Source organism: Lepisosteus platostomus, chromosome 21, assembly GCF_059453375.1.
Source record: "Lepisosteus platostomus isolate fLepPlt1 chromosome 21, fLepPlt1.hap1, whole genome shotgun sequence".
In the NCBI taxonomy this organism is placed as follows: Eukaryota; Metazoa; Chordata; class Actinopteri; order Semionotiformes; family Lepisosteidae; genus Lepisosteus; species Lepisosteus platostomus.
Window position 1 is genome coordinate 16,048,178 of NC_142631.1, and position 12,862 is coordinate 16,061,039.

The window sequence follows — 12,862 nt, forward strand, 5'->3', positions numbered from 1 at the left end:
AGCTTGGACTGTAGCTTGGACACATATACCTCATTTCCTTTTTTTGGGGGGGGGGGTTTAGTTTTGCTCTGACCTCCCTCCTCTTTCTTCCTTTCTCCTATTCTCTTGATGTTTTTTTTATTTCTAGCCACGTTGACGCCTGAAATTAGAAAATAATCCTGTCGTGGAATACGAACCACACTAGACCCTTTTGTTCCTCCTTGTCAAGAATTTTAATGGACATAGCGCGGGCCATGGAACAAAAACAAACAAACGTGCACATCATTATTTCATCTTTATCTCCAAATGGGGAAGAAAACAACAGTGCATCCCAGTCCAGTGATTTGTGCACGTAAAAAAAAAACCAACAACATAGGTTTTGTATCGGAGATGAGAGCGATTACCTCTGTGCATCACTCTGCGAGAATGCATGTGCTCCACCGCACTGCATAGCTGCACAAAATATTTCCATACTGTCCTTTCAGGGATGAGTCGCCTCTTCTTTTTAAAATACTGTGGAACAAGAATAAATAAAAGATGAGCGAATAAGCAATGAGCAATCTGCCATCTCCCAACCCATGTCAGTCAACACAGCAACTGCCGACACACTGCCAAACATCAAAAGAATTATTTATCTTTTCATTAACATTTTAACCCTCTCCACTCCACTGTTTGCACTGGCAATGAAGAGCCATTATAAGATGCTGCCTAATGAGGTTTGACACTCCCGAATGGACACCGCACATAATTAACACTAATCTTGTTAATTAACTGGTGAGACATATTTAATGCCTCAAAACAACAAATGTTTAGATATTCTTTCTTTTAACATTTTGCCATCAGCAAACTAAAGGATATTTTTTGACAAAGATCTGCAAATCAACAGCTATAATTATGTGATGTCTGGAATTCATGCTTAAAAATGCACTGAAATGAAAGTTTTTGCTTTGACAAAAGAAGGGCTTTGAATTTTTATTTCCTTTAAGAGGAAATGGAAGTTTCACTGAGAGATTATACGCCGTGATTTAAATATCGCTGACATTCAAATTTCATGACTTAAAGAATTTTACCCATTAAAAAGTAAAGGAATAAATCAAGAATGTGCATATGGTGGAGAGATTTGTAGTATATCACCTTGGAACTGAAAACCTCCTTCACCCCAAACTAATTTACTTAGATCTTTTTTGAAGGCAATTGAACAGCATAATAACTTTTTTTTATTAATTGTATCCTTTTACCGACTTTGGTGATATTATATTCTCATTAAATAATATCACTTGTATTTTAAATTGTCATGAGCAGTTAATAAATATATGAAAGGTTGAAACTTTATGTTTTGAGGCAGGGATGCTCAAACAGAGCTATCAATACTCTATAGTCTTCTGCGGCCGAAACGTACCCAAACATATTATCCACAACTGGAGCACCAATGGTTTTAAAATGATTAAATAAACACTATATATAATATTCATCATTTATATACAAAGAACACAAAAAAGCCATTTCGTTCCCCACAACAGACTCACTCCAGCTACACAAAAATTGGAACGCAATCCAAGATTTCATGGAAAATACACCTCAATCCAGGATTTAATCCCAGGCTGAGCCAATCTTGATGTGCACAATTCACTCTCAGGGTACTATTGAATAGAGCTGAATTAACTGAATATCCTGTTTACCCTAGGAAAAAACTCCAGGTTTTCATATCTAAAGTTTTTCATCTTTATTTCGTACTATACAGCTGGTCCACGATACACACAGAAGGCTTCCCAAATTTAGTTGTCAGAGTCCCTTCTGCCATAAGGAAACCATTCAAGCATTTGTTAGATCTTGACCTGAATCATTCTACATTGTTACTAGAAGGAGGCAGATCTTCTCTCAGTCTCTGTTTTCCATCACTGTGGCCAGTGAGAGAGGAGCAGGAAAAGTTTAAAGGAGGGCGTACAGGATGAATGACTCAGGCCATTTGTCCCTAGTGATCAGTGAGTGAACTTCTGCACCACAGAGCGACTTAATTCCACACCACTGAACATTTTCTTAGCTGTTCCTGTAGACCCCTGTTTGAAATCGTTATCGCCTCTACTCACTAGTAAACTCTTCGATTCACTTTTAAAATGTGCCATGAAATAAGTGCAGTTCAACTGAAGCAGCAGTCATCCAATTAGTGAAAAACACTGCTTTTAAAAGATGGATGTCAATACATTTCTCTACAACTGTATTAACGTAAATAGCCATGCTAATCAAAAGTTGAGAAGCACGAGCAGACCAACAGACTGATAAATGGAGAGAAAGACAGACAAGCAGAAAGGGAAGTGGGCAGTTTTGTAGTCAGTCAGAATTCTGTTTCTACTACATACAGCATTGCAATAAAATCATCTCTGGCCAGAGGGACTTAGGTTTTTTTAATCCCAATTGACTTTGCTGACATATTTCCTCTGGAAAGAGTAATTCTCTGGAGGGATATAATATTCTGGTGAATCAGCTTCATAACACCTGATAAATAATGCAAAAGACAGGAATATGGTAAGCAAAACCTTGCATAATGACTATGACTATTGCATGCTTACATTCCTGGTAGCACAAATAAAATTAAAACAATGGAATACTGCCACGTAAAAGAAATATTTCACAGATGATCTTTAAATGTTCAGGGATTAATGTGTTACATGGGTAAACGATTTTAAACACATTTAAAATGTGAGAAAGTATATCAATAATCCTTCAAATCATAATACACAGTGCATCCATGAAAAGAGAAACAATTATCTTACTTATTTTTTATGATCATCCTTTCAGATCCATTTCAAATTAAAATGGAGTGAAGGTAAAATCAGTAGTGTATCTGAAGAATGATAATCCCAGCAGTTTAAAAGAAACGTCAGACCATTCGATAAAGGAACACTTTGCATTTGAAAGGGAGCTATTGCTATAGGTTATTAGAAAATAACATAAATGCTTGAAAGTCATTTGTATGAGAGAAAAAGCCTAATCTACAAAACAAATTGTATTTTCAAGCAGCCTGAATCTGAAAAAATAAGCATGTCATTTACTTGTACTACATCTGCAATCTGTTTTGAAATAAGGACGAAGAATGATTATATGATTATTCTCACCTTAATCATCTGAGAGAGATCTCCCGCATCAGCTAATTCTAAAACAATGTTCAGTTCATTGTCTTCGATAAAGGAATCCAAATACTTAATAATATTGGGGTGATTCAACTGCTGCAAGAGAAAAAAGAAAGATGCCTTTAAATGCAACTCTTCAGTGCACATGTAATTTAAGACTGCATTTTAAGGAGATAATTTAATCACTGTCACCCTTTCACTTCCTTAAGATTCATTTTACGTTGAACGTCTAGTATTTGAGAACACTCAAGTCTTCTACAGTACGTGACAAAAAACAGTTGTGCCTATTCTAAGTTTTAAGAAACTCCAAATCAAGAGAAGGTCAACAACACAGTACCTTACTGAGTTTAAACTGTGGAAAATAAAACTCTTAGAATAATCATTTTAATAATACCATCTCTTTGATAAAATAGATTAATGGCAAAGAACAAGACGGCATACAAAAATAAATATAACAACATTCCAATATTCAAATTCAACCATCATCATAAAATTTGATTTCAGAGCTCTGTTATTTTTTACAAAGCAACAAACGTTCAGAAACACACTCTTGCCAAAGGCTCTAAGGCTGTGTGGGTTTCCAGAAAAAAAGGCAAGATCTTTCCTGGAGCACACTTGGAGCCAGTTTCACAAAACACTTAACAAGATGGTAGTTAGCATAAATACTTAAGCTAACTTCTTTCTTGTCTTTTCACAAAACAATATTTCAAGACATAATGGACAACGGTCTAGGAATCACCTAAGCTCAAAATGGTTGAAAGATGTCTGATTTGATTTTCTTCAATATTATTATCAGAACCTAGAAGGCTCTCTCCTGACTTGAGAAGCTGATTGCTGGATTGTACTTTGAGAAACCTGCTTTCAGACATTTTTTCCTCTTTAGCCAGTGAGGGCGAGACTCCAAACTCATGTGTCCTCCGTCACATAAAAATGAGAGATGGTACAGTATAGACTACAGCTACATTAATTAAGTACAGTATATTGATTACATACACTTCATCAGCTTGTGAACATGTCTAGCAATCTTCCTAACGTTACTACAGTGATACCCGTGGTCTTTGAAACACAGATCAGTGAGGAACAATTATATCACAACGCCCTTGCTCTTTTTCGTTTTAAACTCCACTGACAAAAGATTCTGTTTCCTTAGAAAGTCCGAAGAAACATTTCTTCCTGAACTCTTTCCTTGCGAATGCAGTGCTTTATCAGCACATTCCTTGGCTAAGAAAACCCTGGAGAACAGCAGCAAGGTCAGAGGATCTTTGCCTGGCCTGCTTGGCGTTAGCAGGTATCTCAGTTGCGGGTCACAGGGCCCGTGTGAAGTGTCTGATTCTCAGTCCCGTAGGGAGCAGCATGGCCAGTGGTTTCCTGTTCAGAATGAGCAATTCATCATCTTTTTTTTTATCACTTCCCAAATCCACTGCTATTAAACGAGCTACATTTATTAGCCAAAAAACGGGGGGAAACGCATTCGGTGATCGCCGGTGGGTGTTTGTTTGGTGTTTTTGTTCGTACGCTGAAATTTAAAACCCCCCCAAAAATGCACGTGAGCAACAGAAGTGAGGGTTTCCCGACTTGTTTCAGTTCATTTGTTTTATATGGTTTCTATACTTCCTGTCTGACTTCTTTTTGTGGTAGACTGCAACATATATGGAGCCCAGAAGACCTGCAACACTTATGCAGTATCCAGTTCTCAATCTCATGCTTGTTCAAATAATTCCTGTGCTCCTCTTTCTCCTGTGTCAATACCAGTGTAGGTGTAGGTGAGCACACCTCTCGCTGGTGTGCTTTTACCACAGGAGCTCTGGTGCACTGGGCACACCGAAGATACATGCATCACCCACAGAATGAGAAGAGTGTACAGTATGTGAACAGACTGACCCACAGAGGGCTGGTGCACCTCTTACAAAAGCTGATTTAAGCCTCTCACCTAGAAGCCACTGTCCCCAGTATAGGAGGAGGGGTCTTCCTACAATACGGGAAACTGGTTCATAGGTAGGGTGAAGTGTAAGGACAGTGTTTCTGTGCTTTATCATCTCCTTTTTGACAGTTAATAATAGCGACCAGCACTGCACCTTATTTTACACAGGACTGTGTTCTATGCATAGTTTCTCAATACAGAAACTGCAGACGTCACTACAACACAATGCAAAGAATGTACGCTATGTTGGAAAGCACACCTGTTATAAATTGTGAGAAACCTAAAAATAAGCAATATATCCTGTACTGTTGAGGAAAGAGCACAGCATTATTACATTGCAATAAAAAGATACACATCTCGTAACACTTGAAGCCTTCATATAACTTCATAAGGCACTTAATTCATCCTCTCAGCAAGACATTTGCTTTTAATTCAAATAATGGAGAAAGAAGGACACAAACCTCCCATTAATCTACCACTTAGCACTACAGAGCTCTTACTATCAAGACTCAAGCTTGTTGTCGGCCAGCAAGGTGGTGGTCTTGCTATCAGAGAGAACGGTGTCTATCCTTCCCCTGGGAACAAGAGCCGTGTCGTTGCTCACAGAGCGAAAAGACATACAGCAGCTTTACCATGCATGTTTCAGAAGACAGCTCACATTCCTTCCTCTCCCTCGTGAAGGGTCGATGATGGGCTGAATTATAAGTAGCTTATGTGTTCCGAATTGGTGCACATGAAAGGGGTAATACTGTATAACTGTCAATGACTTACAAAAGAGAAAAAAAAAAACCAAAATACTGCAGTTCCTACAATTCATGCTTTGCCTTGAAATCCCTTTACGTGAGCACCCATCTAATGAGCAGGGCAGTTCATTTCAAACCAGTTTGATTTGAGGTGCCATCTGAAGAAAAAGCAAGACGTTTTTGAGTTACCAGCACGCGCTCTATTTTTTAAAATAAAAAACACCCCTTCTATTAATTTTTGAACAGACTTCTTCAGCTGTGCATTTCCTCCTGGGATGGAACACTGGTCCCCCAAATGCTCAACAACAAAAGCTTCAGATCCCCTGCTCTGTTTCCATTCTGTGGATCTGACACATCCTTTCGACTTGGCAGCAGGCCCTGGCTGGTCTTTTGATCCCACTGCCAGACTGCGCGAGGGGGAATCACACGCCTGATACTGTAACACCACCCCGTGATCTGCCCAGCCCCGAGCCGAACGCGAGCATGAAGAGAACCCACAAAATATTACACTGGCTTTCTTCTGTCGAAACACCGTCAATACGACGAAAAGTGCTTTAGAAAAAGAAAAAAAAAAGACAAATAAAGATCAGGAATTCAATTGTAAAGATCTTCAACTTTTAACAGCTGTTCTGGAAAGAAAATTCTAACACTAATATTCAGACTTGTTTATGTACTTATTTAAAAAAATAACATTTCAGTCAGGGTGGGTATTGTTTCAGCTGATGCTGAAGATATTATGCAAGGTGGTAAAGGTCATACACCAACATTTAATGTTTAGATTGTACTAATCAACATATTATAATCTTGATGACTCAAAGGGGAATAACCAGAAGGCTAATATTACCTTCTCCCTATTAACAACAAGGGTCACATCATTTATTACAATTCAGACAAGTCTGATTAACTCCTTATAATTAAGCAAAACTGAGCTGCCTAGCTGGAGGGGAGAAAACGTGATTTTTTTTAAAAACTTGACTTAGATGTCATAACAAAGATGCAAATACAGTGGGAAACAACTGAAAGCTGTGTTACCCCTCAGCAAATGTGCTCACTTCCCCCCAAAAATGCTCTATTATGTGTCAACATAACACAGGAGGCTCCAAAATGCACAAAGACAGAATCCTTTCAAGCTTCTTAAAGAGAATAATAGCAATTAAACAGGATTTCTTCCTCCCGCGTACAGTTCTGACTACAAATCACACATTTATCCGCTCATTGCAGTACGGTATGTCACGTCAGGGAGACTCTTTCTGAACTGCTGTTATGTGTTGCTTGATAAAAAGAAATACTTAACATAACTCTAGTAAAGGGCCTGCAGCACAGTGCCCCTAAATTCACAGGCCACAGTTCCATTCCACTACACCGCAGACAACTGCTACATCCTTCTCTTCAGTTATCCGAGGGACGGCGGGTACTCTGGAAGCGAGAGTACTTCAATGTAAGGAGGTAAGACGGACCATGAGGTGCCATAATGTGAGGCAGGCTGAGGTGTTACAGCAATGTCTGCCACAGGAGCTCTGTGGAAGAGGGCCAGAGACGGGGAACTCTGATCGCACAACCAGTGACCTGTTCTGAGCCGGGAGATGCGTGGTGCTCCAGGTCATACCATACAGTCTAAAACATCCCTGTTCGGCACCCTGGGTGCTGCTAAATAACTCGTTTTGGAGAACTCCCACTTGCTGTTTTAAGGATTTTGTTTAAGAGAAGGCAACAATTCATCTGATTATTCTAAATGCGATATCCAATAAGTCCTTTTTTTTTTTTTTACAAATAGAAATGGTTAAGTCAATGTTATTGATTTACAAAGCCAAAATCTGACTTTTCTGTAACTTACCCTCTCGATGGCATTACCTGCACCATTACAATCTGACTGCAATCCGATGGCTTGAATCCTATTCCTATTTAGGTACACAAAATCTTACTGAAATGCATTTTCCGTTGGATGTTAACCGGGGAAGTGCTATACACTTGAAACTATATTATCCAAGATAATGATGATGACAACATTAACAGAGTAATGCATTTTTTTTTAATGAGTGGCTTTCCAGGAACTCAAAGCTCTGTTGTCCTCAGTAATGTAACCAAGAAAGAGCTGTTCATCCCTGTGCCAGTATACAGTATAGATTTGTCACTGCAAATAAATAATGCCTTACAGGGCACAGTGGAGGCAAAAGGACATCTACCGAAACAAGCAGAAGTCAGCTGATGGACACGGAAACACAGGAAACACTTCGGCACAAAGGCAGTGTGTGTCCTCAGAAGAGGCGGCTGACAAAATGCTGGCAAAGCTCGCACGTCACCTCTTCTCTACGCCCATGTTCTCCCCACTGTTCTCAAAGCAGTCTCTCATAGTTTCAAAGGATGAGCCGCAACACACTCCTCCAGCAGAAAGTGCTGCTGCCAACGCCAGGAAGATCTCCGGTTACAGAGGGCACTGCCTCAATATTCCCTTCAGAAATTTCAACGAGGGGGGTGCGTCCTAGCCAAGAGCCCTTCTGCCTTGACATGAATCATCGAGATAGCCACAAAAATACATTGTGTGTAGCCAAGGCCCCTCATTAAATCAAGTCTTGCGCAAAATTCCAGGAAACCATCTACATGTTCTCAGCTTCAGTTACAGTATTTAAGATGTGGGTTTGAACCGCAGTAGGCATATGAGGGAGGTGTATTATTTCTCAAATACACAGGCATTTAATGAACCGAGGTATAACGTTTCCTTTCAGTCTCTTCTTTGGAAACAAAGACCCCTTTGGAAAGACGCACTGATAGTGGTTACAGCTTCCAGTCTAATATGCATCTTACTTGCCATGCTGCATTTCCAGAAAAACCTGGCAAGCCCTTTAAAACTACCCTACAGGTCAAAACTGAAAAGTTGTGCTCCAGTAGTAAATTCAATATCTCTAACAATAGTCTTGTTTACTTTATTCATTTAGAGTGAATAGTTTGATGTATGGGGGAACACTTCCCTTAAGTGTGACAGTAAGAAAATTCTCTGCAGATCTCTTACTTTGAAAACAACTACCTTAAATACTTGACCTTTAGGCACTGCCTTATAATCACTCTTGCCTTTCATTTTAGATATTACAGTAACTCACTCTCTTTTATAACTATTAAACTTAGCAAATGCTTTTTTAAAGATTTTGGCTCCAGAGCAAAATCCACGAGTCCTGATAGAAAATACATCACAAAATATTTTGGATATTTTTCTATATAATTTTCTTTCATGACGTATATTACTGTCAGGCATAGCGACAAAATAATATGGGAGTGGCAACAACATAATTAAAGCAGCAAATAGGCAATATCTACAGTACATATCTGAGAATAGACTTTGGATACATATTTTTTTATTTTTCACAACATAATACTAGAAAAAGATAGTTGAGACAGTACTTTGTGGTATCTAGCTTTGTCTTATCCAAGGTACTGTAGCAACACACTGCAATGTTAACATGGTGGATATAAGTCTGTGGCCTGACACAAGATCTTTGGGAAGGAGTGCCAAAGGTCAGTTCACTATGACAATTACACAGTAATCCCACACTGCGCAGCAGGGTTAACAACAAATTGTTAACTTGGAGTTATTAAACATTATAAAGATTGCTTTAAACACCTATATCAAATACTTCAGTGAATCAAATAAAAACAAATGTCTGTCATGTTTTTTCTAGAACTAGGAGGTGGCTAATCAATCACACTTGTGCAATCACTTTTAGAATAAGTACAGTAGTAGGGACCTCATTGGTTCTACAAATCCTTTTCAATCAATTTTCTCCTCTATCTTCCTTGATTTGGTTTTGTTATATTTATTAGAAATTAGTATACTGTAGCTTAAGCTATACTAACAGTAATGAAAATGAAAACACCACAACAAGAGCAATGACAAATCTGACAATTATTGTTAATTATGACAATTCTTCCAATGATACTGAAATTTAATATAATGAAACTTCAGAACAATGGAACCACAGCTTCCTAAATAGAAATGGGGTTTTCCCAGTGTTTTACAAACACATTTACATTTAGTAGAAACATACTGACTACAAAAGCAATAATACAGAATAATAATTTAACAAGACTTGCTCATACAGCAGTCAGAATGAATGCTCTGGAGATTAAAGGCATACAGCATATACTGTACCATGTGATTTCAATATTTCTGGTTGTAGAACACAGTCTCCCAACAAATGCAAGTTTATTTGTAGATAAAGCTAACAGGTTAAATACAAAATAGAGGATACTTCTGCAAGCCCCTGTATCTCAGTTATGGTCATAAAAACATCTGTAATTTTCAAATTAAATATTGAATATTAAATATATCCAGATTAAATTAAATACAGGGAACAAAGACAGCTGCAATGTGTGAAAAATACTGTAAATATGTCAGTTACAAAAGTAAATATGAAACACTCCAAAACCTCCATATTTCGGAGCTATAAATCATTCTTTAAACATTTGTAAAGCTAAAGCACAAGTAATACAAAACTGCAAAGCCAACAGTACTTCTCTATACATGCTGTGTGGAAGCACAGGTGTAGGCTTGACGCAGTCTATTTTTCCATTCGTGACAACAGTTACACATTTTTATTCCACTCAAAACGGAGCTTTGGACAGAAATGACTTGTACTAGCTGTTTTTTGTCTGTGTGTATAATGTGCAATTATGATGTTACCGACTTCATAAGAGCTTTCTCACATGGATGATCACACTTATTCCATCGGCGTCCTGAGCCGAAAATGCCAGCCTCTACTGGAATCGCAGAAAACAGCTGACAAGCTGGAAGGTCACTAGTGAAATGGCCTTTTCTCTCTCTTTATGACAACAGAAACCTCATGTGCTTCAGACTGGCGGCACAGAAAAAAACACCTTGACTAGACATGACAAAAACTCAAAGGCATGCAGCTGCGTGGCTGAAATATAATATTATACCGTTAAATGGATCATTTACCTTAGAAAATATGGAAAAGCACTGCTTCTCGTTGTTGGCATTATAGATGAGGGACTTTTCACAAAGTAGATCTTACTGAACACACGCCTGTTTGATGCCTTTCAACTGACCTTCATGCAGTACGTCCTGTTCTCCCCTTTACAGAAAAATCGTAGAATTTGAATGATTTTCTGACATGGTCAAATGCTTCTGAAAGTTCATCTGAAAACCCATTATGTGACTACAGCATCTACGCCTGCTATCAAGAGTCTCCGTGTAATATTGCTTCAGAAAGGAAAAAGATGAAATTAGTGTGCTGCCCAAACGGGTTCTTGAAGAATACATATACTCAAATACACGTCCAATTAATTTCAATTGATTCAAATTCAAAACTACATTTTAATCAAAAGAATCCGCTATCGAGCAGTTTACCCTGTGAAGATACAGGGGTCCTGAAATGCACCTCAAGGACGTGCGCTTTCCCCATTGCTCTATTCCTTGTACACCAACGACTGCACCCCTATCTGTCAAACGGCGGACGAGATCGCCCCTGTAGGTCTCCTCACAGGTTGGTATCATGGTGTCCTAACAACCACCTGGAGCATAAAACACTTACAACAGTGGAAATGGTGGCTGATTTCTGGAAACATTCCCCAGAAACTCTCCCCCTGGTAATTCCACTATCTGGCTTTGAGTGTGGAGGAGTCCTTTAAGGTTTGTAATAGCCCAAAATTAGACACGAATATAGCCAATATCACAAAGAAAGCACAGCAGAGAGTGTACGTTTTGTGTCACCTGGAAAACTTTTGGTGTCTCTCAACCAATTCTGATACAGTTTTACAGAGTCATTATTGAGAGCATTCTGATAGCCACTATAACTTGGCGATCATTGAGGAGTTCAATTCTAGAGAAAAGATGAAGGCGGGAAAGATCACTGATGACCCCTCCCACCCAGGTTACAACCTGTTTCGTAAACGTCCCTCAGGAAGACACTACAGGTACAGTATATTAAAACCAGAATCAGCCTGTATTTGAACAGCTGCTTTCCTAGGGCTGACTTTTTGCTTAACCAGAATTCCTAGTATATGTGCACTGTCTTAATGATGTCTATTGTCTTGTTGTGTACCTCAATGGTATGTGTAGAAAGTTTTTGCAGCACCAAGTAACCACAGTAACACCACAGTAAACTCCTTGTACATGAAATGTGTCTAAAGGTGAATAAAGGTGAGTCCAATTCTGCTTCTAATCTGAGTGATATGATTGCTGACTGCTACCTCCAATGTCTGTACAGCTTTATATTGGCTATAACTGTGGAAGGGTATTCTGGTAGCTGAAAAGTGCAGAGCCAGAAAGCACAACAAAGAATTGTAAGAACTGTAGCTTGGCATGAGCATAACTAGCTCAAGTATGATGTATAAGACTTTTTTATTTGAGTCAATCATCACCTCATTTTTATGAGATCCTGTACGTCATTGTTCTTGTGTGCAAATTTGTGGAGACAACTATTCGTACTTCACAGATGTAACATTCCTGTTCAATAGCTTTTTTAAATGAAGGGCATCAGTGAACTAAAAAAACATGAAGCAATTAAAGCAGTATCCATAAGCGTACAGGATTCATTAAGAATAACATTGCACCTCTGAATGTGGCACAAAACCCAAATAAAACCTGATTTCCAGTGAGGTTTCTCAGAATTGTATAACACATCAAAGCGTTTCTTCAATAAATGACAGATTTGGATGCAGAAAGAAATATTTGAGTATTAAAGGTTGTTAACTTAAGAATAAGATAAATGTAAGATTTTTTAAGGATGCTATCGATCTGGAAAGGGTTAAAAGAAAAGCAACCTAAAACATTCCTGCACCGAGAGATACAGTGTGTCACATACGGACATTTGATTTGAGGGTTAAAATCCTCTAAGGAGCTGACAAACTTAATGAAGAGGACATGTGATAAACTCGCTGTGGAAGCAATGTGGTTTTTGACATACTGTACATGATCTCCTAAAAAATGATGGACAAATAACTGAGCACAGTAAGGGCATGGATGGGTTGAAGGTCAGACAGGGGCATCACACAACAGCAACTGTTGTGACTGGCTTGATACCCCCGAGCCTATAGTGTAATCAGACAGAGCTTTGCTAAGTATTTCATCTGACACCTCA

General features: G+C 38.6%; 1 protein-coding gene across 5 annotated transcripts in view; it reads right to left on the reverse strand.

Annotated features, from left to right (window-relative positions):
• nek6 (NIMA-related kinase 6) overlaps positions 1 to 12,862 on the reverse strand; it is a 120,307-nt gene that overhangs the window by 42,735 nt on the left and 64,710 nt on the right. For all 5 annotated transcript variants that reach the window (XM_088614572.1, XM_088614574.1, XM_088614570.1 and 2 more), the window contains 2 exons: positions 3,093 to 3,203; positions 384 to 492 (listed from right to left, as the gene is read on the reverse strand). In XM_088614572.1, coding sequence (XP_088470698.1) covers positions 384 to 492; positions 3,093 to 3,203 — 220 coding nt within the window. The remainder of the gene's footprint in view (positions 1 to 383; positions 493 to 3,092; positions 3,204 to 12,862) is intronic.